The sequence below is a fragment of the Mucor mucedo genome (genome assembly GCF_025094135.1).
Source record: "Mucor mucedo strain NRRL 3635 chromosome Unknown EV154scaffold_20, whole genome shotgun sequence".
Lineage (NCBI taxonomy): Eukaryota > Fungi > Mucoromycota > Mucoromycetes > Mucorales > Mucoraceae > Mucor > Mucor mucedo.
The window spans coordinates 249039-274583 of record NW_026252304.1 but is presented as its reverse complement, the minus strand read 5'-3'; the positions used below and the strand labels follow the sequence as shown (position 1 = coordinate 274583).

Genomic DNA, 25545 nt, shown 5'->3' with positions numbered 1-25545 from the left:
AAAAACTATATATTAACAAGTAATTTAATTACAGTATCATTTACATCCCAGTCCGACTTTTCTAGCAGGTCAAAGGCTTCATTCAAACTGCACTGTTCATAATCCGCCACGTATCGGGCCTTCTTGTCTTTGGTAAAGCGGTCAATATGGTCACGCCACTCTTCTTCGATTTTCACCATGAGATGATCTCGTTTCTTATGGTTTGTGATTTTGGTCTCGAAACTAAATCCGGCACCAATTGGTCTATGATCAGAGCATCGTGCTTCGTAACGTCGGTAGTAGATATTCTTGATATTATTACCTTTATAAAGCACACGGTCACACCAAGCAGGCACACGTTTCTTTTCTGAACGATCGTAAAAATCTGTTCCAGGGTCGTACTTGTATGTAGGATCAAAATTGATAGTAGCCTCTTCAAAATGTAGCAGCTTGAATAAGGGATTATTGTAATTTTGGCGCAGCAATTGATCCTGAGCTCGTAATTGTTCCCAAGCAGCAGGTTTGTCTGCACTGGCTAGCAATCTTAACACCTCGTTACGGTTCATTTTAATACGATAGTTCAAATCGCCACTGAGGAAACAGAATTCATGATCTAAAATCATGCTACCATCACCACCATGACTAAACACATCATCATAGTCATATCCATGAAAGCTTGCACTTTGAAGAATTCCCTCCGCATCCGCGTTTCTTTGTTGAACATGAGATTGACCAGCCGCTAAATGACAATTGACAAAACAGAGAGAAGAGTGATCGTAAACAAAACGAATGGCAATACCACCCTTGTTGCCGTGGATACTCTTGTTCATCACTTTAAGTCCGGTTTTAACAGAGGTCGAATCAATACTAAATACTCTGGGAATATCCGTTGTGCGTACAAAGATACAACTGAATAATCCAACTAATTGATCCGTTTTAATGACAGTATAACTATGATGACCATAATTTTCTCCAATAATGCGAACCAAATAATCGTGCCATAACTTGTATCTGTGGGTAAGAATATCCTCTGTTTCAGTCGGGTCTGCTTTCTTTCTGGAAAACAATGAACCTAAAAAAAAAAAAAAAAAAAAAAAAAAAAAAAAAAAAAATTAATAAGTTTCATGATAATAAAAAAAAGAAAGGTGATCTAGCATGTGGACAACTTACGAGCTGTTTGCTTTTTGGATTCCAAATCTACAATTTCTTGGATGCCGACCACAATAATGTCTGGGTCTTCCATGGTTCCTAGCCATTCCCTTACTGCCTTGTCATCTTCCCCGACTATCCTTTCTGGTTTGTTGGCATCGATATTCCATGAGCAAATCATAACTCGAGCGGAATCGTATGTACAGTATTCACTAGCCCTTTGATGCAAATGATCCTCTTTCCAGTGCTCCGTTAATAATCCATCCCAAACGCCTACAAATCCATTTGAATCACTACTGACTACTTGAAGTCTTCCCGTAATCTCATCCAACAATAAACTTGTTTCATCCACAACGAGTTGTGTAACAGCGCCTGTATGTGCTTTCCATATCTTTAAAACTGCCCATTTTTCTGGCCTTGTGTCATAAACATAAATCATTCCAGTATTATATCCTGCCCAAACATGATATTCTCCAACAGCGGTCATAGTACATATACCATACATTGATACAGTAATGATTTGAATTCTCTCCATCGTTCTTGTATCCCACATACTGATTTTACCGTCGTCATGTGAAGCAAATATACGATAGGGATGGTATGGAATTGTCATTAACTTTGTGATGTTACCCATGTCATTAGGGATTCTAACGGGAGGCTGTGATTTTGTATCGTTCGTACCTACTGAGGAACCAGCGATAGGTATAGCATGCGCGGCTAAAGTACGACCGGAAGACATCCAGAGTTTCGAATTGTAAATAGTAGCGGCTACGGCATGAGAGGTAACATGGTATCTCCTTGGCATTGCAGTCAGTAGTGGATTTGGTTGATGATAATCAGCAGACAGAACATCCCAGACGTATAATACGCCACTGTCATCAATTGACCATATTTCGGAATTACCATAACGTAAGAGAAACAAGATGGGTGCGGTGTGTACATCGTTCCTTTTGCTTAATATTTTTTGTCCGCCGGCTCTAATATCGACGACAGCCAGCATGGTATCCTGTCTGGCAACCCAAATATACCTTCCTTCTTCCACTGGGATACGGGATGGTGCTACTGCGATTGCCCTGATTTTATCTCCGCTGCCACTGTCGTTATTATTTTGGCTGCTGTTTGCATTATTGCTGGTATCCATCATGATTGTTGTGATGACAGTTCCTGTGTAAACATCCCAAGTTCGTAATAAATTTGAGCCGGTAATGACTAAATTTTTTGCTGCAGCCAAAGCATGAATGGGTCCTTTGTGTCCAGTAGAAAATGGTCTTTGGTCTGAGACTACATAAGGTGCGTTTCTAGTTGCGTGTGTAAAATCTGGATAAATTGAACTTGTCATTAACAATTCGCTTCTAGACATGGCACGTTTTGCTGCGACAGTATTTGCTCGTTTCATTCCCATGTTTCTAATTTGTCCCTCATCTTCTAGATCACTGTTGTCGGTGTAAACGGAAGAAGGTGAAGACATTGCTGATAGTTTACTATTGCCATAATTTGGGGATAAGCTTGACGAATGAGTTCCACTTGCGATTGTATGTGCTCGAGCTAAAGTTGACTGAGATGGCCTTGGTGGTAATTGAGGCATTATGGGTCTAGGTGGTAAGATGGGAGGTGAAATGACTGTAGTATCAACAATAGTTGAAGGTTGCGAATTGTATTCAGGACGGTCCATGGGTATACTTTGTGTTGAACGATGATATTTTTTACTAGGTGGAGGTGGAGGTGGAGGTTTTTTTGGAGAAAAGAGGTTCTTGGTATCGAGTCCATTATTTTCTGAAGCAGAAGGGATATCATGACTACGAACACCAGGTGCTCCAATAAAACGTGATTCTTCTAATTTTGTATATTGCAAATGTGCTTTTTGAACCTGTTCAATCAGGCTATTGTCACCTTCTTTGACGTTTTCTTCGTGACGATGGATATAGTCGTCATCATCCTCTTCTTCGATATCACTGTCTCCATCGCTGGACTCGGAGTCAGGTACGCTAAATGGATCCGAATCTTCGTATGTGGGTGGAGGTGGTGGAGGTTTTTTGGTTGCAGTTGTTGCCAATGATGGAGAGATATTTGAGAAATTTCCGGGTGCCATCATATCGACTTTTTGCTTTCCAAATTGTTGTGCTAAATGTGACACTCGTTTTTCTGTCTCCTCTTTTGATTCAGCTTCTTCTCTATTTAATGAAACTGAAGCAGGCTTTGGTGGAATAGGAGGCGGTGACACAATAATATTTTGTTGGGGTTGCTTCTGTATTATTGTTGCTTGTTGAGCCCACTTATTCTTCAAAGCTTGAAATGAGTTTTGCTCATCTTGCTCGCCTTGTGAGTCCATTCCAAATATATTAAGTTGAAGAAGAAGAAAAGAAAAAAAAAAGATTATAAATAGAAAAGTTAAAAAGGGTAAAAGATGTAATGTTTTTTTTTTTTTTTTTTTTTTTTGCAGTCTAAAATTCTTTAAATGGTAATGCCCGCTCTTGATGTCATCTCTTTTAGGTACTTTTCCACAATATACCTAAGCGAAGGCCCTTATTTATATTTTGTCATAATATGGCATTACCCGGAGTGTATTAAAATATCAAGTATTAATTAACAATAGACCCCATATTCTGGCAATTTATCTTTTCGCGGAGCATAAATATCTTTTTGAAGCCACTCTTGCTTGCAGTAAAATGATCGATTAAGATTAAGGTTTTTTAGTAGAAATCCTGCTATGCTCTGTGCACCGATTTCTTGTAACCGTTATATATATAAAAAAAGAGGGCAAAGGGCAGATGATTACTTTTGTGAACCAACGTCATGTGCTGATATATACACACGCGCACATACTATACATCTGATTGATTAACTCCGAATATTTATTTAGTCCCTTCTGGCGTTCTACTCAGCGCATAAAAATCTATTGTACTTTAATATTAGCAAGTTTAAATTAGGACCTTTTTTTTTTTTTATTTTTTTTTTGAGCGTACCTGAGTTCTGTACTGCTATTTAGTTTACTCTGCACCGACACAAATTAATACACCATTCGGATATGTAACTTATAAACTAATACTCAACAAATCGGCTTTTGGGTGGAGTGCCATTTCCACGTGTTTTGTAAAGTTTGTTTAAAAACCCGCGAACTGGAACGGTTGCAAGGCCGTTGCTTGTGTTTTATTGGGAAGAGACAGTAGGTACTCCAAGTCTCATTATACCTTCTTGTTCCTGTAAGATTCTTCTCTCTCTTTTTTTTTTTTTTTGTGAAAATTGCTCGCATATGTTAGGTTAAGTTTCAAAGAAAAAGCGAGGCTAGTTCTTATTGTTTAAAATTAATTTGCGTAGTCCTTTGAAAATAAATGAACCAATTTTTGGTCAAATTAATTACTAAGATTCTTTATTTAAGTGTTGAATAATTATCTGTAAATGATAGATAGGAGCAATCTTATTACCTCCAATAATCCTTGAGATAATGGGGGGAGGGGAGTGCGGCTCTACATCCGCTAAAGCTTTTTTCAAATTCTTGAATAGGAGAGCAGGATGGGAGGTATACAGTCATAATGTCTTCTTTTTTTTATGCTCACATAATCAACGAGAATATGACTGTAAATTAATATATATGAATACCATCGACATTATTAAGCATCATCCGCAGTTTACATCAACATTTTAAGCTGTTTTCAATCACAGCAATGTTCTTATAGTTACAACACAAAACATACTTTAATAGGCTTATAATTTTATAAAGGGCAGAGAAGAATGCATACTTCACACGGCTAATTGTTGCAGCAAACATGTTTATTTTTGTACTCTTCAGTGTACGAACTTGAGAATATATCTGTTTTTTTATTTATCATCTAATACTTTCTTGCCTACTTTTTTTTATCAGTAAAGACACCTGTGAGTATAATTGGAGCTCACTGATAGCCTCCTTCGAACCTAAAAATGTACTCTAGTAGGCATACTTACCCTTTATAAACCTCAGTTTACTTTGGATAGGTACTTTTATTTAATCTACCAATTTGGGCTTGTTATGTGGAATTGAAAGATGATGGTTGATGAAGTCTTATTCCATATTTTTGTATTCTATTTTAAGATTGATATTGGTCAACTATTTGGCTTATTGATGCTACACTTTACTCTTAAAAGTCTATTCCTGTCATTTACTGTTCTTTTGGGGTGTCATTCAGTCTCATATGGGCTGCCTGTGATTAGCTTTCCACGTCGTAAAAGATGACCGAAAGGCTATACTGAAACAGATCGATCATCTTGACAACCCTATAATTGAGGGAATATGTTTATTGATACACAAAAAAAAAGGTAGACTAAAGTAGGGAGTAAGATAATTTTATTTACAGCATTATGTAAACAAAACATAAATAATTTTCAAAAGAAAATGAGCATCTTTTACAATAAAAACGCTATCCATGCAAAAGTAAAAGATTCAAGTGCATCATGATTGTAGGATTTTCATCATTGAGAGTAAGCTTTTACTTGTATACATTTATCAAAAGCTATACTCTTTGTTTATCTGATGTCATAATGAATTAATATTCTCTCACATGAAGAGATTTTATTTTCTTGGCTGAAACAGATAAACAAAAAAAAAAAAAAAAAAAAAAGGTATAAAAAACAGGCAGATTTTGTATTTTAGAAAAAGTTCGAGACGATCATCACTTAACAACGGCGCTTATATTTAGTGATGTGCTGGCGAGTAATCTTTTAGAGAACTCTTTGGGACCTGGAGACGTCTAGTATCTTTGGGGGACCTTCTGGTGAGCTTTTCAGTGTTGCATGGTATGTCTTGATGTGAACGGGGTAAGTGTCTAAAACCGGAGGGAGTATGTGGGTTGTTGGATCTTGTGGCTGTGAGGAAAATTCTCCCGTGGGTGTGGCGTCCCCTTTATCGGCATCATAAATCCTGTAGTGATCGTTGGGGTGTATCATGTCCGTTTCCGCTATTGATTTTCTATACATCTTCTATACCGCCATTGAAATGCTGTATACTTTTTGTATAATGGGGCAAGTTTCTCAAAATTAAGGTAATCTACTGCTTATCAGTATGGTTTTTTTAGGTTTTCTGCTCTTTACGCTCTCGTCTTTTCTTATAAATAAAAGATTCGAGAAGGGAATGCATAGATACAAGCCTCCGCGCGGCCATTCCCGGGCAACACTCTTTTTTTGTAGAGTGGCTAGTGTGTATCTTTTTTTTTTTTTTTTTTAAATAAAACTTGTGCTTTTTAAATATTAAAATAGTCTTTACATTTGTTGTCTTACATAAAAAAATAAAATAGATAGTGATCAATACAGTAGAGTAGCTCAGCCAACGTTTACCATAAACTTGACGAGAGTGTTATAGGTAGGGCGAAAAGCAGAAGAGATGATAGCGTCAGAGTTTTAGTGAAACTCCCCAACAATGAGAACCCAATGACTGCGCCAGATGGCAAGAAGAATAAAAACATTTAAAAGAACCCTTTCGGATCTAATTGTCACTTGAACGGTGAACTCTACTGGTTATGGGAGTAAACAGCACTCGATACTTAAGCGATTTGGAAAGGGAATCAGACAATGAAGCAAGTATTTCCATGGGGAAAACTACATTGTAAAGATCAACATTAAAACTCGCTTGAATATGACGAGGATGCCCAAGTTATGACCGGTAGTAGATATACTCATCAAGCCAGTTACCTTTTCAACACGTAGTAAAACTGCTTAACAATTAACAGCTTCTGCTTTCGCGAGGGACGTACGCTAGCCGCTCCCTTTTTTTTTATGCATGCAGTATTTATTTTAGTCATTTAAACCCATATTGATAGAAGAAACGAGACATTAAAAGTAACATAAAATAAGTAAAATAAACGAATAAAGTGTCTTGGTATAATGACCCATACTGTGTATATCTATGTTTTTTGTGATTTAAAAAACTTGTGCCACTAACAACCAGTTATTGGGAAACTATTGTAGGAATTGGAGAATAGAATTTTCTGGGTGGAGGTGATGATGGTCTTGGCTTAATACACATTTTTAAGGTAGATATTAAACCTTCTTTTGTCCTTTAATCAGAGAAAATTATCAGCCTTTACATCTTCTAAAAGTCTCCTAAATCTTTTCTGCAATTCCCTGCATATGATCTTTAATGGTGGCAAGACTTCCCCACAAGCAGGTAGGATATTTTCCTATCGTCAGGTGATTTTATTTTTCTTTTATATAAATACATTTTTTGTACTGTGGAGGATATTGTATATACTTTGTCTGGAAGAAGTATATCAACGATATAAATGGATAATTACTTATTATCAAAATATTGTTAAAATCAGATTCTATTGCGTATTGGATTTGCCTCTCAGAACAATTTGGTTCCTATATATAAATAAATATAGTTTTCCCCATAAGCCATGTGAATTTTCTCTCTCTCTTTTTTACAATGAATAAAGTGATATAAAAAGTTTAAATAGTATCTCTTTGTATTTAATGAGCCAATTTTTATTTCCATGCAAAACACGTAGTTAGTCTTTTTCTGTATAATAATTATAAGCGTTTTACATTTATACTTGTATTTGTTTTTTTTTTTTTTTTTTTTTTTTTTTTGCTGCTTCTGTCTTGTCAATGCACCTCGGCTGGTCGTTTTCAGGGATTACTTATCAATTCAATATATAAAAAAAAGTGACTCTACAACAAAACGACGCTTGTTTTTCAGATGAATATAAGATATCACCTCTACCATCTTCATGAAAGAAATCCATAGGACATGGATTTTATTCAAGCTCAAAGAGCTAGTTCAAATATTTAGCCAAACTATTTTTTTTTCTAGGCACACAATTGGGCAAAAAATTCAAATATAGGGCGGAGCTTTCAAACATGTAGTATGTAAATTGGGACTGGAATAGGTGGTACAATCAGTGTGCTTTTTCTTAAATTTCCTACCCAATGTGGAATAATTTATACCATTGATAACAGCCCCCAGCCAATGATCAATGAGCTGATAAAATTAAAAAGGCATATGACTCCCTTCTATCTGTTCTTGCTACATCCATATTTTACTTATCTTGTATGACGCTTAAAGGTCAGGCTACTATCATTTTGATTATCGGTTTGGGTACGGTACATTTACCAATTATTCTCTATCAATTCATTATCATAATATGTCTATGATTGATAAACATATAAAAAAGCATACATTTAATCTCACTTGTCGGATTACTCTTCATACAGAAAGACATAGTCCGACGTTACTCAACTAGAGTACAACTCGAAAACGGATAAACTTTTTCCTAAGGCAGTAAACCCAGGGTTTGTTTAGAAGATTTGCAGTGCATATTCCTACTATGCCTATCAAAGAGCTGGTAGGGGTGTGAATAGTAAGTGTTTATAAGAACATGCGATTGTGACACGTATTTCCTTTTTTATGATGAATTAAGTTTGGTAATATAGACGATCGTCGATAGATAACACTATTAACATGACACGATAGCATTTTCAAATATACTACCTCTTTTTGTTTTTTTGTTTTTACTTTTTTTAAAAGAAAGTAAAATAAAGCCAATGTGTGTTCACACAGACTTGATTTGGGGACCGTAATACATGGTGTCTCGTGGCCCGTAATTTCCTTGATATGATTGGTTCGCAAGAAAAGTACTTAAGCTGTCTTGATTTTGAAAAGTTTTTTTTTTCTTCTTTTTCTTTTTCTTTTTTTTTTTTTTTCCTCCCCAAAGTATCTTTTTTTTTTAATAACAAATAAAATAAAGTTTGGTTACTATGGAGAAGTTTCCCGAAGATTTTGATTCGACTCATAAGCCAAACCATGACTTGGCAGAAAGCTACAGTGCAGCCGGTTCCAGTGACGAAACAAAGGGGATCTCAACCGGACACAAGTTGTTTTCTCTGCAAACCGTAGTCAACTATTTCCCAAAATATAAGCTTAAGAAATCAGGTAAAATTATAAGAAACTTTACCTGCATTTGACATTTGTATTAAACAAATATGTAGGGGTTATTTACATTGACGAAAGACCTTCTTTACCCCAATGTTTGTTAATGGGTGTGCAACATGTCTTGGCAATGTTTGGCTCCACCGTACTTGGTATGTGTTTACATCACAAGTAATTACAATCCATATATTAAAAACTAGAATTAGCTCCTCTCATGATGGGTTTCGACACTAATAGTAAGTCCAATTAAAATGAAAATTTTTGACAGGTCATTAATTTTTTTTTTATTTATTTTTTCTTCTCAGCTGCTTTATTCTTTTCTGGCGTCGGAACAATTATCTTTTACATTGTTACTGGTGGAAGAGGTAAACCAAATATAGCTTCTATATAAATTATTGTACAGTGTACTAAATATAATTAAACCCGACAGTTCCATCCTATGTTGGCTCTTCATTTGGTTTTATTGGTGTCGTTGTATCCGCGACTGGTTTCAATTATGTTCCTAATGGTCCCGGCAACCAACACACTGACGTCGCCGTTGGCGGAATTCTCGTTTGTGGTTTAGTATACGGTTTTATTGGTACAGTAATTTACTTTGTTGGTCATGGTTGGATTGAAGTTGTTATGCCTCCTGGTAAGTTATTAAAAAAAACTTTTCATTTTATCCCATTTCGGAACGGAAGGGAGTTTTAAAACAAGCACTAACGTTCGCTGTTAAATAGTTGTCACAGGTACTGTCGTTATGACCATTGGTATTCATTTATCTACCTCCGCCTTCCAAAATGCCACCGCTACAACATTCGATAGTTGGATGGCTTTTACCACAATCATGCTAATTTCTCTAGTCAGTGTGTATGCCCCTGGTATGCTCAAGCGTGTACCCATTTTGATCGGTATGGTTATTGGTTACCTTATTTATTTCGGTGTTGGATGGAGTGGTCATGGTCCTGTCATTGATTATACTGGTGTCTATGATGCTCCTTGGTTCGCTGCCCCCAAATTTGTTAAGCCTAAATTTGAAGGACAAGCTATCAGTATTATCGTACCCGTCTGTGTTGTACTTTTAGCGGAGAATTTAGGTCATATTAAGGCCGTCGGTGCCATGGCTGAACAGCCTCTTGACAAGTACTTGGCACGTGCCATTTTAGGTGACGCTCTTGCTACCATCGTCTCTGCTTCTGGTGGTGGTCCCGGTACAACCACATATTCTGAGAATATTGGTGTCATGGCTGTTACCCAAATCTTTTCCACTTTGATCTTTTTGATCGCTGCTTTCATTGCCATCTTTTTAGGTTTCATTCAAAAGTTCGGAGCTGGTAAGAAAATAGAGTCTTTTGTATGTCAACCACTGTACTAATTTTCTTTCAATAGCTATTCATACCATCCCTTCTGGTGTATTCGGTGGCTTATCCATTATTCTTTTCGGTTTAATCACTGTATCTGGTGCTAGAATCTGGGTTGAAAATGGAGTTGACTTTAAGGATTCTAGAAACATGTTGGTCGCCGGTATCCCTGGTAAGTAATATATTTGGGTTTATATGTCTTGTATATACTAACTGATGTTGTAGTTGTTCTTGGTGCTTCTATGCAAACTACTTTAAAGTGGGGCAACTTCCAATTAGATGGTATCGGGCTTCCTACCTACTCAGCCATTCTTTTATACCAAATTTTGCGCGGATGGGATGGCCTTGCTAAAATCTTCCAGCGTAAGAAGAGAGAGAGAGCTATGAGTATCAATTCTCAACAAACCTCTGCTGTAGTATAATTAACTTAAATATCTTGATATTTATACTGTAAATACATTTATCTGATTCATCACTATCATTTTATAATTAAACTTTTTCTTTTGAAAGATTGACTTGCAACTCTACATGTCTTTATAATATTTATACATTGAAGAAAATTATTTCGTCTGGTTTTATGAGGCATGGAACCGTCTTGAGGATATAAAAGATCTTGAGGTTGTTGTTTCCTTGAATGAGTATATTCATCTGAAAAACAAGCGTCGTTTTGTTGTAGAGCCACTTTTTTTTTATTGAATTGATAAGTAATCACTGAAAACGACCAGCCGAGGTGCATTGACAGGACAGAAGCAGCAAAAAAAAAAAAAAAAAAAAAAAAAAAATACAAGTATAAATGTAGAACGCTTATAATTATTATACAGAAAAAGACTAACTACGTGTTTTGCATGGAAATAAAAATTGGCTCATTAAATACAAAGAGATACTATTTAAACTTTTTATATCACTTCACTGTAAAAAAGAGAGAGAGAAAATTCACATGGCTTATGGAGAAAACTATATTTATTTATATATAGGAACCAAATTGTTCTGAGAGGCAAATCCAATACGCAATAGAATCTGATTGTAACAATATCTTGATAATAAGTAATTGTCCATATGTCGTTGATTTACTTCTTCCAGACAAAGTATTTACAATATCCTCCACAGTACAAAAAATGTGTTTATATAAAAGAAAAATAAAATCACCTGACGATAGGAAAATATCCTACCTGCTTGTGGGGAAGTCTTGCCACCATTAAAGATCATATGCAGGGAATTGCAGAAAAGATTTAGGAGACTTTTAGAAGATGTAAAGGCTGATAATTTTCTCTGATTAAAGGACAAAAGAAGGTTTAATATCTACCTTAAAAATGTGTATTAAGCCAAGACCATCATCACCTCCACCCAGAAAATTCTATTCTCCAATTCCTACAATAGTTTCCCAATAACTGGTTGTTAGTGGCACAAGTTTTTTAAATCACAAAAAAACATAGATATACACAGTATGGGTCATTTTACCAAGACACTTTATTCGTTTATTTTACTTATTTTATGTTACTTTTAATGTCTCGTTTCTTCTATCGTATTTTGATTTTAAAAAGCTGCCTGTGTATCATTCAATATGGGTTTAAATGACTAAAATAAGTACTGCATGCATAAAAAAAACGGGAGCGGCAAGCGTACGTCCCTCGCGGAAGCAGAAGCTGTTAATTGTTAAGCAGTTTTACTACGTGTTGAAAAGGTAACTGGCTTGATGAGCATATCTACTACCGGTCATAACTTGGGCATCCTCGTCATATTCAAGCGAGTTTTAATGTTGATCTTTACAATGTAGTTTTCCCCATGGAAATACTTGCTTCATTGTCTGATCCCTTTCCAAATCGCTTAAGTATCGAGTGCTGTTTACTCCCATAACCAGTAGAGTTCACCGTTCGGGTGACAGTTAGATCCGAAAGGGTTCTTTTAAATGTTTTTATTCTTCTTGCCATCTGGCGCAGTCATTGGGTTCTCATTGTTGGGGAGTTTCACTAAAACTCTGACGCTATCATCTCTTCTGCTTTTCGCCCTACTTATAACACTCTCGTCAAGTTTATGGTAAACGTTGGCTGAGCTACTCTACTGTATTGATCACTATCTATTTTATTTTTTTATGTAAGACAACAAATGTAAAGACTATTTTAATATTTAAAAAGCACAAGTTTTATTTAAAAAAAAAAAAAAAAGATACACACTAGCCACTCTACAAAAGAGTGTTGCCCGGGAATGGCCGCGCGGAGGCTTGTATCTATGCATTCCCTTCTCGAATCTTTATTTATAAGAAAAGACGAGAGCGTAAAGAGCAGAAAACCTAAAAAAAAACCATACTGATAAGCAGTAGATTACCTTAATTTTGAGAAACTTGCCCCATTATACAAAAAGTATACAGCATTTCTATGGCGGTATAGAAGATGTATAGAAAATCAATAGCGGAAACGGACATGATACACCCCAACGATCACTACAGGATTTATGATGCCGGTAAAGGGGACGCCACACCCACGGGAGAATTTTCCTCACAGCCACAAGATCCAACAACCCACATACTCCCTCCGGTTTTAGACACTTACCCCGTTCACATCAAGACATACCATGCAACACTGAAAAGCTCACCAGAAGGTCCCCCAAAGATACTAGACGTCTCCAGGTCACAAAGAGTTCTCTAAAAGATTACTCGCCAGCACATCACTAAATATAAGCGCCGTTGTTAAGTGATGATCGTCTCGAACTTTTTCTAAAATACAAAATCTGCCTGTTTTTTATACCTTTTTTTTTGTTTTTTTGTTTATCTGTTTCAGCCAAGAAAATAAAATCTCTTCATGTGAGAGAATATTAATTCATTATGACATCAGATAAACAAAGAGTATAGCTTTTGATAAATGTATACAAGTAAAAGCTTACTCTCAATGATGAAAATCCTACAATCATGATGCACTTGCATCTTTTACTTTTGCATGGATAGCGTTTTTATTGTAAAAGATGCTCATTTTCTTTTGAAAATTGTTTATGTTTCGTTTACATAATGCTGCAAATAAAATTATCTTACTCCCTACTTTAGTCTACTTTTTTCTTTTTGTGTATCAATAAACATATTCCCTCAATTATAGGGTTGTCAAGATGATCGATCTGTTTCAGTATAGCCTTTCGATCATCTTTTACGACGTGGAAAGCTAATCACAGGCAGCCCATATGAGACTGAATGACACCCCAAAAGGACAGTAAATGACAGGAATAGACTTTTAAGAGTAAAGTGTAGCATCAATAAGCCAAATAGTTGATCAATAGCAATCTTTAAAATAGAATACAAAAATATGGAATAAGACTCCATCAACCATCATCTTTCAATTCCACATAACAAGCCCAAATTGGTAGATTAAATAAAAGTACCTATCCAAAGTAAACTGAGGTTTATAAAAGGGTAAGTATGCCTACTAGAGTACATTTTTAGGTTCGAAGGAGGCTATCAGTGAGCTCCAATTATACTCACAGGTGTCTTTACTGATAAAAAAAGTAGGCAAGAAAGTATTAGATGATAAATAAAAAACAGATATATTCTCAAGTTCGTATACTGAAGAGTACAAAAATAAACATGTTTGCTGCAACAATTAGCCGTGTGAAGTATGCATTCTTCTCTGCCCTTTATAAAATTATAAGCCTATTAAAGTATGTTTTGTGTTGTAACCATAAGAACATTTCTGTGATTAAAAACAGCTTAAAATGTTGATGTAAACTGCGGATGATGCTTAATAATGTCGATGGTATTCATATATATTAATTTACAGTCATATTCTCGTTGATTATGTGATCATAAAAAAAAAAAGACATTATGACTGTATACCTCCCATCCTGCTCTCCTATTCAAGAATTTGAAAAAAGCTTTAGCGGATGTAGAGCCGCACCCCCCCCCCATTATCTCAAGGATTGGTCAGGCTAATCACTGCTGTTAGTTATTCGTACGGAATAATAGTAGTTGATGGCGATACTTTTATTAGGATTACCTTTGCGTGGTAGTTTTGGTGAAGATAACAGCCGTATTTCATCGTCTGACTGAATTTTATTCCCCTAAGTCACCTCATTCACAATAGTTGTGCCTTTGCTTACTGTCTCATGTTAGAGTTTGGTTATCTTTATTTAAATTTACAGTTTCATTAAAATAAGGTTTACTTTGTAATGCAATGTATCGAATTTAGTCTCGGATCAAGCCCACATAAGACTCAGAGATATCTTTTCTTAGGGTGGATACCATCCTTTCTGCTTCTAGCATAAATTTCTCGTTTGAATCTTTTATGATATTTGCTTGACACAATGTAAAATCAATCATGGCAAATTTCAGATGTTCAATTTCAACACTTCCAAGATCGTCGTATTGATTGTATTTATTACAATTTTCCACCAATGTTACAAGTGACTTGGCTGAAGTTTCTATCGCGTCGACAATAGAGCAGTGTGTGACATACGAGGTCTCAAAACTGTTTATCATATAAACAGTCTTTTCTAAGCCGTCGATTACATCCATGAGTTCGTCCACTTTTGAATCTTTATAAATGGTTATGCATACTGCCATGCTCGATAAAACGAATCCAGCTTTGGCGATATCGGTTTTGTTTGCCATTATATTTATGATGAATAAGAAAAGAGAAAGAGCCACTCCAGCTGTAATAACTAAAGTGGCGATATAAAGAGGTTGGTAAGGGCCTCTTCTACTATATAAATCTGATTCTATTTGAAGTATCTCTTCTCTGCTCCTTTCTTTGCAATTACGGAGCTCGTTTAAAGCTTCTAGAATATATGTTTTTTCTATATATCTTGTTCCCATAAAATTAGCAATATTTTTTTTAAGCTTTGTCTGGATATGTTTGCCAAATTTCTGCTCTTTCTTTGCATTTTGTAGCATGGCAATAACAGGATCAATAAAGGCGAGTTTTTTGTTACATTCGTCAGATATTGTTCTTCCACTGTACTTTTGAAAAGTATAAGAAGCATATAAAGCTTCTTGACGTAGCCTATGAAAGTTTTGTTGGTGTTTTATATTGACTTGATTCCACATACTATTTCTTTTTCTTTTATATTAATTCTGTACTAACAAGCAAAAAAAAGGGGGTAAATGTTAGTTTTTAGGTAAATGCTTAAAAAGAACAATGAACACATTATAAGCATGTTTTTTGATTGAATGTAAAAACTAATGATTAATGACACATAATCATTCTTTAATAAAGAGACACGTCTTTGTTGTTAATATGCAACTTATCTCTGACTAATTTATTAACTTTTTTTTTAAAATTATTCCTTCAGTCGACATCAATAAACTTCATTGATCAGCAATTAAAAGATCATGTGGGTTATGACGATAGATCAGTTCTCGTACTTCGGATTGCTTTTCCCTCGCAAGATCACGAACTTTTTTAAAACCATCCTTCAGCTCTTCTGTTTTTTCCATCATGTTTTCCGCCATTATTTCAACTCTTATTTCATCGACTGTATTTTCTTCTTCATTTTCGCAAGAGTACCTGATACATTTTTCTACCAATTTGATATAGCCTGCTATGTCACAGGACATTTTATCAAAACTTTTTTTACTTCAATGGAATTTACGCTTAGACTATCCATCTTATCCTTTAACTTTTCTACTACATTCTGAAGTTTGATCAAATCATTTTTTTGGTGATGCGTAATAGCAGCCGCTGCACCTCCCAGTATTAAACCACCGCAAAGCGCTCCAAGCATTATAGCCCCAAATATACCCATAGTAGCTCCAGTGGCTACAATACCAGCAATTGTCATACCTAATATGGCACCACTTGAGCCAGCGCCTTCGATAAGCATAGTATTATTACTTGCATGGTTTTTTATTTGATGGTCGATTTTTCTATCTAAGTCAGAAATTTCGCCAATGCAATCAATAAATTCTTTTGATAAATTTTCTCTAGCAATGTCTTTGGCTTGCATTTCTGTTAATATGTTGAAAATACTTTCTTTAAGCTCGTTTGTGAACGATGCGTCAAAAAATTTCTTTTCTTTTGCAATAATGAATTCTTGAAAAACATTATCCAAAAATGCAATATAATTTTCACAATCTCCAGACACATTTTTCATTAGGCGGTAGTATTTTACATGCTCCTCATGCGCTTTCTCAATCAATAACTGGGATTCTTGCTCAATTTCTTCAGTCTGAACTTTTTCCACATGAATTAAGGAATTGTTATTGCCCATGAAAAATTATATTTGTTTTTTAAAAAAAACCGATTGGAAGTAATGAGGGAACCCCATTGCATTTTATACACTTAATATCGATGTATCAATTACACTGCGTGGGAGAAAGATAGATTATGATTGCTTATCAAGATACATACTCAACTATGTATGATACGTAATTTTTCTATCAAAAATAAACTTTAGACGCGTCTACTCACCATAATTTAGTTAAAATGACAGCAATTTATTAATCGTGTATTGGTTTTTATGCAGGGTAAACATGGGTTTATTGTTCAATCAAACGTGTTAGTGGTTTATGGTTGTCAGAGAGCACTATAAATTGTAGCAATTCTTTCTCTTTACACCTTGCCATGTCTCTAATTTGTATAAATTTCTCGTTTAGTGCTTTTGTAGACCAGATCATATTTTCAGACATTTTTTTGACTCTTATGCGATATGCCATAGATTGAGGATCATTTGGGGTTGAGTATTTGATACATTTGGAAACTGATGCAATATAGTTATTGATTTCCAGAGGCATCTTGTTAATTTCACACTGGAAATATATAAAATCTTTCTGTAAATCAGCCATATGTTTGATTAAAGACTGTGTTGTTTTGCTGAGTTTCTCTAAACCCGTCTTGCCATAATAGTTATTTAAACCAGATACTATTGCAAGAATCAGGCTACACCCCAGGGTGCAGAAAATATGAAATTTTTTTGGACCTAAGTAAGCTGCAATAACTCCCCTTTGAGCAATAGATAAATCACCAATAATGGCACCTAGGGAAGCACCAATGCCTGTGCCATAGTTGACCACATTTTCGCTTACTTGTTTACTATCACTGGTTATCTTCAGTATTTCATTTTCAATTTCTTTATGACCAATTGTAAGCCGTTCAGCAGTGCTTTGACTGCATTCTCGTTTATTTTCTTGAAACTCCAGCATTCCAATCATGGTTTGTTTAAGTTCTATCAGAATTTCGACTTCAAAACTTTCGGTTTCTCTGGCTATTTCAAATTCGACATTGACTCCATCCAAGTAGGCGATAATTTCATCATACTTATCAGCTAATTCTTTAATTGAACTATAGAACAAAAAATAAGCTTCATCGATTTCTTTGCTTAAACGGCGTCCGTTCTGATTGTGCTCCTTATGGAATTGACCCCATAGGTTGATGTTTTCTCCAATCCAATTGAGTAAATTATAAGCTCGTTCTTGCAGGTCCATTTTTTAAGTGAGAAAAACAACTGAAGTAGTATCTCAAGAAAACCATCTATTTATTAACTTATTAACATGGTAACTAAATCAGGTTATGTACAGGTTTTCAAGTATTAATTTACAGTCGTTTCCTTTTATATATTAAAATGTGTTTGGTAAAAATAGAAATGGTGTCAAACTATTTATCGAAAAACTTGCATGCAAGTTTCTTGTTCTTTGACATCTCTGCATTGAAATCTTTAAACCCCTTCTGAATAGCTTGTGCAATTTTAATCATGCTCTCAGCTTGAAGTTGAACATATTGGCCAAAATCAGCAACTTGCCCATCCAAGGTAGTTCTAGGTCTTTGTTGTACTTCTATAAAAAACTCCAAACTTGTAATCAAATCAAAAGCGGCAATATCCAATAAATTACTGAAAGATTTGAACCCATCCTGCAGACAGCTCATTCCATGGGATAGTTCTTTGAGAAGCACATCGTTCGGTACAGGTTTGTCACTTAAATTGACACCTGTCTTTTTGGCTTCAGCGTATAATCGTTCTACCCAATCATCTGCAGTTCTCATGAAGAGAGATAGTCTATCCATTGGCAACTGCTCGCGTTCCTTGGCTTTTACTATCTTTAAATCCTTTTCACATGTATTTATACTATCAAGAAAAATATATCCTTCTGATTCAAAGTATGAATGGAATTGACCGAGCTTTTTGCTAGTCTCCCTTATCTCTAAACCGACAGCGTCGCTGATGTTTCCTCCAGCTTTTGCAATTTTTAGCTCTTCAATGATGTTAGTTATAACCATCGAACTATCTCCACATACTTCAGAAAACTTCATGACGTAGGCATAAAACCGTTCATGCATGTCAAACCCTTTTTCCAAGATATACTTGATGTAATCAGGATGAATATTATGAAGATCCTCCCATGATAGATTTACATTTTTGACTTTCTTCACCATATATTGGGCCGTCGTCTCGATATCACCTGCATAACTTCTTGTGGGCATCTTGTGTTCTCTCATCTCTAGTTTGTTTATAGATATAATATGAGCAGAAAAGAAAAAGAATAACGAATTATATATGTTACAAACGGCTGATTGTCTTGCCCTGACGCAGATTGTATCATTATCATGGATATTACAATGAGTTTGATACGTTTTCATTCAAATTGTTTTATGACAAACCGCCAAGCAGTGATGTCCTCTATTTTCCCTCGGTAATAGTTAATTGATGGGCAACTTGTGTTTGAAAGGTCATTGTTTCACGAACCTCATTTCATGCTCATGAGAAACGGCAGTCACTCTGTACAAAAAAGGGGTGGAGCTCATTTCCAGTAGGGGGAGGTCTTCTTTTTGGGTATCCCTTATTATGTTTCGACGTACTTTCTTTTTGGCAAAGTGTTCACCTACTAAAAGTAAAATCAAATAAGTGACCAAGTTTTTAAGTATAAGAAAAGAAGACCTAATTTTTTTAAGAGTAGACTGCTTACGATTCACGCCATGTCGAAACTATGCAACCAACCTGTTGGCAGAAATCAATATGAAGATGTTTCGAGTCCTTGACGATTCTGCAGCACGTAATCTTGGAAGTCGAACTACCGTAACACATATATTAAGACTTGCACAAGAGCTTCGACAAAGTGGCGAAGCGTTTGATTCAGAGACCTATGAGCATATCATTAGTGCGTATTCTAAAGCAGATCATGATATTTCACTCGAACTTGCGGACCAAATGGAATCACAGGGCATTAAACCAAGTCGAACATTTTATCACAAAGCCTTACAGGTAAACTGACACACGGAGAAGGGTTGGAATACCATGTTAACGAGTTATGTAGCTGGCAGCAAAATCGGGTAATTCAACCACGCAGGCTCATTTGTTACATCGCATGGAGATCCATGGCTACAAACCCACATCAAAGACCTACCACTTAATGTTAGCATGTATGCGAGAAAGCTTAGAACTCGAAAGAGCTTTGGATACCTTTGACCTGATGAAAACACAAAAGATTGTACCTGGATTATTGACCTATCTCAGTATTATTGATATGGCAGTCCAATTGCGACAACCCGAAATCGCTTCTGATTTATTACAAGAGGCAGAAAAACTATCAACCTTTAGAGTAAAAGACAATTTCTTGTATATGCATGTGCTAAGATCTGCTTCGTATGAGGGACAAGTAAGCTTTTTTTTTTTTTTTTTTTTTCAATCCTTTATTATATCGTACTAAACGTATTGGGTAGTATCAAACCACAAAACGAAATTGGGAAAAAGCAGTATCAGAACATGGCTTTAAACCAGACGAAGGTGTTTGCTTACACGTACTTACCCTTGCTGGCAAAAATGGAGATCCAGAACTGGCTGCCGATGTGATTCGACTTTTGGGAGAAGAAGGCTATACATTTCGAGAATGTCACTTTTCCCCTCTCATCGAAGCATTTGCTTCCACCGGTGATATCGCCAGTACCTTTAAGGTGTTTACAGCCATGCGAAAATTAGGTATCGTTCCTACCAAAAAAGCTGCTTTACCCATCGCACGCAAATTGGGGGCCGATGTCAACGCCATCCGAAGAGCCAGAGATGTCTTGGAAGAATTGGCCAAAGCAGAGGATCAAGAAGTCGATATCTCTGCGTTTAATTTAATCATTCATTCTTTTGCTTATAATCGACAGTATGATGAAGCATTCGCTACCTACGCCAGAGCAAAAGAATTTGGTGTAAAGCCGAATACAGAAACATTAGACGCAACATTGGATGCATGTATTCATTGTAGGGACGCTGACCTTGGTACTACAATTTATAGAGAGGAATTATCAAGGGGTGTAAAAGCGAGTTCTACCACACTAAGTAAAATGGTCACCTTGATGTGTACACAGAAGGACTTTGAGGATGCATTTAAATACTTGGAAAAGATGAAGAAATTAAAAATGACACCCATGCGTGGATGTTATTTTAAGCTGGTCAAGGTACTATCTGCTGCCAACGATCCTAGACTTGATTTGGCAATTAAAGATATGGAGGCATTCGGATACAATGTCTCAAATCACATGCAGGAATACATGGATACTAAAGAAGAGGAGCGAAATCAAGAGGAAGAACAATCGACCCCGCTTATCTCACTGTAAAAAAAATGTAAATGTATAGTTTGTGTTGAAAGGGATATCTAGCCATCAACTTTGAAATAATATAGCAATATGCCGTGCTAAACACAGAATAGTCATATTATTCTTTTTCCATCGAAATCACAATCTGTAAACTAGCTCTTGTTTCCCGGCCAAGTTAAATAATAAATCAATCATGTATTTTTTTGTCGGCTAATTTTATGCTATTTGTTGTAATTAGAAGAGGGCATTAAGACCATTCCCGACCCATTGTGATATAGGACGACGTTATTTGACGAGTACGATCATTTACTGAAAGGTGGGAAGTTGACACTTTATAACCAGGGGGTTGCCTCACCATAACTACCCAGAGCAGTTGTTCGATGCAGTCGTAGAAACGTATTAAGAGATGTCCTAAATCAAACCCATAACAAAATATCTAATTTTTGCATTAATAAAATGTAATTCCAATCATGTATACTATTTTATTGGATGTTTAATATGAATGAGAAGGAATAGGGAATGTGTGTTTGAGAGTGCGTGTTTGTGAGTTTGAGTGTGAGTGTGTATTTAATCGGTTTCTTCAGTATGGTAACCACTACGTCTACAAGCGAAAAAAAAAAGTTAATGAAAAGAACATGTACAAAAAAATTGCATAATTTTACCTCATTTCAGCCAAAACACGACGAGCATTTGTTAATTCAGAATCTAATTTTAAAATCTTGACCTGTTGTTCCATTTCTCTGCGCTTAAACTCATGAACGGATAATTTATTGAAATCGATATCAACAGCTTCGATCTTATTTTGTTGAGCAACCAAACCCTTGACTTGCTTAACAAGTTCAGCAGCAGCATCCTTGACACCCTTAGCGGCCATTTCTAAGCGATCTTGGGTACGAGACATGAAACTAGCCTTAACACGAGATGCAGATACCAATTGAACAGTGGCAGCAGACACCTCGTTGGAGGCCACGATCAATTGTTCAAGCGAATGTGTCTTACTGATCACACCATCAGCAGCTTCGACCAAAAGATTGGTGGCAATAGCCACTGCTTTGGCAGCAGAGATTAAACCCTCAGTCCAACGGTTATGTTTCTTATAGAAAGCAGCTTTAGAAGCAGAACCACGACCTTGAGAAACAATTTCTTGTTGAGAAGCCGTAGCACATTTAATCAAGTTAGCAATGGCATTGGTTAAAGCCAAAACAGAGTTCAAGATTAACTGATGGACTTGGATATCCGTAGCAGAGAATGAAGGGTTTGCAGGACGACGCATCAAGTCTTGAATCTTGGCTGAAGCTTCTTCAATGGCACGAGCAGCCTTAGTCATTTCTTGCTCAACAAGATCACCTACTTCACCTTCTGCCATTCTGTTAATATCAGTAGCACCTGTCAATATCAAATCTTCGGTCTTTTGCGATAATTTGGTAAGGGCCTCCTGGACTCTCATATCACCTTGGATGACAACCTCGGGTCTTTGAGATCGTGGTAACATTTTGAGATAGCTAGACATGACACTACTAAAGTATTGAATACATGCTTCAGCAGATCCTTTACCAAGCTTAATCAACTCCTCGCCATCCTCATCACGCATCACAAATTGAGTGATACCCTTAGAATGTTGAAGAACATCGATAATGGTGTCTGAGAATTCAAGTGCACGTGTGATGGTACCTGTATGATCTCCGCTTTGACTTCCATCCAAAAATTTACTGAAAGCAGACATGAATTCAACAGATGTAATACTGGCTCTTTCGATCATTGATAATGCTAATTCAGGTGTGGAATTCTCTTTACCATGAGAACCAGGCTGATCAAGTTCGTAAATGCTGTCATTGATTTTTTGGACGCAGGTGCTCAAAATGCAATCTAATAAAGGTTATTAGCAAAAAAAAAAAAAAAAAAAAAAAAAGTAAAGGGATGATGTAAAATCCAGCCAGTTTTTGACATACCCAAAATCTGGTTAAGTTTATCAGACTGTTCACTTTCCAATCGACTAAGTTCTTCCTCCAAATCTTGTTGTTTATCGTTCTAATCAATGTAGGTGAGCATTTTTGATATTTTTATAAAAAAAAAAAGGAATATTTACGTGTTGCAACTCTGCAAGTTGAGAAAGACATTCATCCATACCGGCTTGTAAAACAGCAATTTCTTCATCTTTTTCTTGACGAATATGGTCTGCTTCACCTTGTTGATCTTCAATTTGCTTGAGGAATTCATCGATCAATGCTTGCTTTTCAATCAAACTAGCTTCGAGATCCGACTTTTCCTTGTTAAATCTTGCTAATAAAGCACTAACTTCGTCACCCTTGGATCTACCCATATTCTGCACTTGGTTACGAGCATCTTCCAATTCACGACGCAAACGTTCCATATCATCACGTTGATTCTATACATAAAAAAGAGTTAAATTGATTTCTTTAACTCGATATATTATTAGACTAACTTACACCTTGAAGACGAGCTAATTCGTTGCGAGCTCTATCACGCTCACGGATTAAATCAGCAAGTTCAATATTCTTGGCACGCATATCAGCCTGAAGACGTTCCATTTTCTCGTTGGCTTCTTGAGCAGAATTGGCCTTGACTTGGAGGGCCTTGTACTTGTTTAATAAATCAATATGCTCCTTTCGCAATTGACTATAGAGTTTAGCTAAAGCCTCGTACTTATTCTTCCACATTTGAATTTCGTCTGTAGTAAAAAAAGAAGGGCGTGTTAAAACATCGTTCAGTTACAACCAATACGACCATTATTACTTTGGAGAGATCGGATCAATTCGTCCTTGGATTGGTCTCTTAATTGAGAGTTTGCGTTCACTGAAGCCAATTCTTGTTCGAGAGCCTTCACTCTTCTGTCATATTGTTCCAACATCATTTGATTACGCTCCAATTGATTACGGCCGTTTAAAACTTGCATTTCCAATTCATTGATTCTACCACTTTGTTGTTGATAAGATTGTTGTCTCATTAATTCTTCTTGTCTTTGACGTTCTAAGTTTGCCATCTGTCTTTGTTGCTCCTCATATTCACGTTGTTGTTGCATTTGCATCTGTCTCAATCTCTCTTGTTCTTCGGCACGTTGTTGAGCTAAACGTTGCTGTTGGTCATCATACTCACGTTGTTGTTGTGCTTGCTTTTCGGACCAGAAATCAATGACAGGTTCAGGAGACGCTTGGGCTGGTGGAGGTGCGGCTTCAATACGAGCAATCTCGGGTCGCTTGGGAGGTTGAGGTGTACTAGCGTCGATTAAAGAAGGTGGGTCGGGAGAAAGCTTGGGTACATTAATGAGACTTGTCAAGTATTTTAAATTGGAACACTCAAAGTAGAACTTTAAGAGTGCATAATGTTGAGTATTGAATTTTTGTCGAAGTGGTGCGAGTGCTTCAGATGCGTCGGTTCCTATCATTATAAATTTTAGCTTCTTATTAACTTTATGTGCGGTATGAGGAAAGGATTCACTTACTTTGATGCATGGCTCTCATCATACTAGTGATAAATTTATAGATACCATAACTTTCTTCTACCAAGGGCACAAGAGATGCAATACGACATTCGTTATTAGAGTGATGACGGAAACTAGCAAATACAGCCTTTTGGAATCGATCAATGTGGTCCTGCAAGGTCATTAAATCGTTGATAGTCTCGAAGCTGCATTCAATGAGTCAGTATAAAAATCGTATGGCCCCTACCATCCCCCTTCCTTTTCCCCTTTCCTTCTTATTTTTCTTACCCTTCATTAGGATCATCGATGTTCTTTAAACTGATATATTCCTCATAATCAAAAGTACCGTTAAACTCGGGATGAGTACGATGATATTGAAGTTTGTGTAAAAGAAAATCGACATAGGAGCGAATGAGGTTACCATAACCACGCATACCATCGCCGTTGACACTACGAGCACACGTCTCCAACCAACCTGTTTCTCGAAGAGCATCTTTAATGACCTACATGTATATATTTAGTCTTTTACCGCGTGGTGGGGAATATTATTTTTTGTCATACGTTGGGATGGCCATCTTTAACAATCTTGTGAACAAGAATAAGCGCTTTGAATGCTTGTATCTCATCTGAAAGTAAAGGTTGGACTTTCAGAATATTCCAGATAATGGCTGAAGTTCTGTGATCCCAAGTGTATACAATACATTCTGTTGTTTATGAGGTCATTAGTATTTCATCCCGGACAAAAAAGAATAATAATAAAAAAAAAACTTACTTCGGACGTGCTTTTGTTTGGGAGCAGTTTCTTCTACACTGCATGCTTTTTTAATACTCTGAGCGAGCTCAGTCTCTGCTTTTTCGGCAGAAAGATAGGACATTTATAAACTAGAAATAAAAAATAAAAAAGAAAAATGACGAAGTTAATCTAAATCAAATTATAATGTTAGCGGGATCATTGGAGCCAATCATCATGCAGCACTTTTATTTTTCAATGACATAAATGTTTCTGATATACTTTTTGGTTAAAAGCTCGTTGAATCTTGCTAGTTGGGTATTTTGAGGTAAAAGATAGTTTATGTGCATAATCTAGAAGGCTGGAGATACTTCACATTCAACAATTGAAGTTGATACGCATAGTTCTTAGAAAAATACAAACTATACTCTACTTCCTGGTCGTGTAGTAAAAGAGCAACATATGGCAGCTATATGTGTATTATAATAACCAGCATGTATAAATAAAACAATCTCAAG

At 36.2% G+C, this 25545-nt stretch overlaps 8 protein-coding genes across 8 annotated transcripts; 3 read left to right on the top strand and 5 right to left on the bottom strand.

Moving 5' to 3' along the window:
- Nucleotides 1-5: 5 nt before the first annotated feature.
- On the bottom strand, nucleotides 6-2269 carry EV154DRAFT_415862 (Endonuclease/exonuclease/phosphatase; the record flags this gene model as incomplete). Its single annotated transcript, XM_051595703.1, has 2 exons — nucleotides 6-1051; nucleotides 1150-2269. 2 exons carry the CDS (start codon nucleotides 2267-2269, stop codon nucleotides 6-8), a joined length of 2166 nt encoding a protein of 721 aa, XP_051460446.1.
- A 2188-nt stretch (nucleotides 2270-4457) lies between these two features.
- Nucleotides 4458-5335, top strand: EV154DRAFT_478823 (uncharacterized protein; the record flags this gene model as incomplete). The annotated part of the gene is made up of 3 exons (XM_051598209.1): nucleotides 4458-4472; nucleotides 4532-4645; nucleotides 5147-5335. 3 exons carry the CDS (start codon nucleotides 4458-4460, stop codon nucleotides 5333-5335), a joined length of 318 nt encoding a protein of 105 aa, XP_051460445.1.
- Nucleotides 5336-9131: 3796 nt separating this feature from the next.
- EV154DRAFT_415893 (Xanthine/uracil/vitamin C permease) lies at nucleotides 9132-10790 on the top strand (the record flags this gene model as incomplete). Its single annotated transcript, XM_051595706.1, has 6 exons — nucleotides 9132-9177; nucleotides 9331-9390; nucleotides 9456-9659; nucleotides 9748-10341; nucleotides 10397-10540; nucleotides 10594-10790. 6 exons carry the CDS (start codon nucleotides 9132-9134, stop codon nucleotides 10788-10790), a joined length of 1245 nt encoding a protein of 414 aa, XP_051460444.1.
- A 3740-nt stretch (nucleotides 10791-14530) lies between these two features.
- Nucleotides 14531-15391, bottom strand: EV154DRAFT_478820 (uncharacterized protein; the record flags this gene model as incomplete). Its single annotated transcript, XM_051598208.1, has 1 exon — nucleotides 14531-15391. The coding sequence occupies one exon, from the start codon at nucleotides 15389-15391 to the stop codon at nucleotides 14531-14533; it is 861 nt and encodes a 286-aa protein (XP_051460443.1).
- Nucleotides 15392-15652: 261 nt separating this feature from the next.
- EV154DRAFT_560794 (uncharacterized protein) lies at nucleotides 15653-17767 on the bottom strand (the record flags this gene model as incomplete). The annotated part of the gene is made up of 4 exons (XM_051605628.1): nucleotides 15653-15885; nucleotides 15945-16517; nucleotides 16900-17205; nucleotides 17263-17767. The coding sequence occupies 4 exons, from the start codon at nucleotides 17765-17767 to the stop codon at nucleotides 15653-15655; spliced, it is 1617 nt and encodes a 538-aa protein (XP_051460442.1).
- A 169-nt stretch (nucleotides 17768-17936) lies between these two features.
- On the bottom strand, nucleotides 17937-18776 carry EV154DRAFT_580936 (uncharacterized protein; the record flags this gene model as incomplete). The annotated part of the gene is made up of 1 exon (XM_051606626.1): nucleotides 17937-18776. The coding sequence occupies one exon, from the start codon at nucleotides 18774-18776 to the stop codon at nucleotides 17937-17939; it is 840 nt and encodes a 279-aa protein (XP_051460441.1).
- Nucleotides 18777-19299: 523 nt separating this feature from the next.
- EV154DRAFT_415801 (uncharacterized protein) lies at nucleotides 19300-20879 on the top strand (the record flags this gene model as incomplete). Its single annotated transcript, XM_051595699.1, has 3 exons — nucleotides 19300-19539; nucleotides 19592-19933; nucleotides 19998-20879. The coding sequence occupies 3 exons, from the start codon at nucleotides 19300-19302 to the stop codon at nucleotides 20877-20879; spliced, it is 1464 nt and encodes a 487-aa protein (XP_051460440.1).
- Nucleotides 20880-21296: 417 nt separating this feature from the next.
- Nucleotides 21297-25175, bottom strand: EV154DRAFT_460166 (ANTH domain-containing protein; the record flags this gene model as incomplete). The annotated part of the gene is made up of 10 exons (XM_051597509.1): nucleotides 21297-21459; nucleotides 21521-22724; nucleotides 22808-22886; nucleotides 22945-23244; nucleotides 23306-23547; nucleotides 23613-24254; nucleotides 24319-24503; nucleotides 24586-24800; nucleotides 24859-25001; nucleotides 25070-25175. 10 exons carry the CDS (start codon nucleotides 25170-25172, stop codon nucleotides 21426-21428), a joined length of 3147 nt encoding a protein of 1048 aa, XP_051460439.1. The 3' UTR covers nucleotides 21297-21425.
- Nucleotides 25176-25545: the final 370 nt, after the last annotated feature.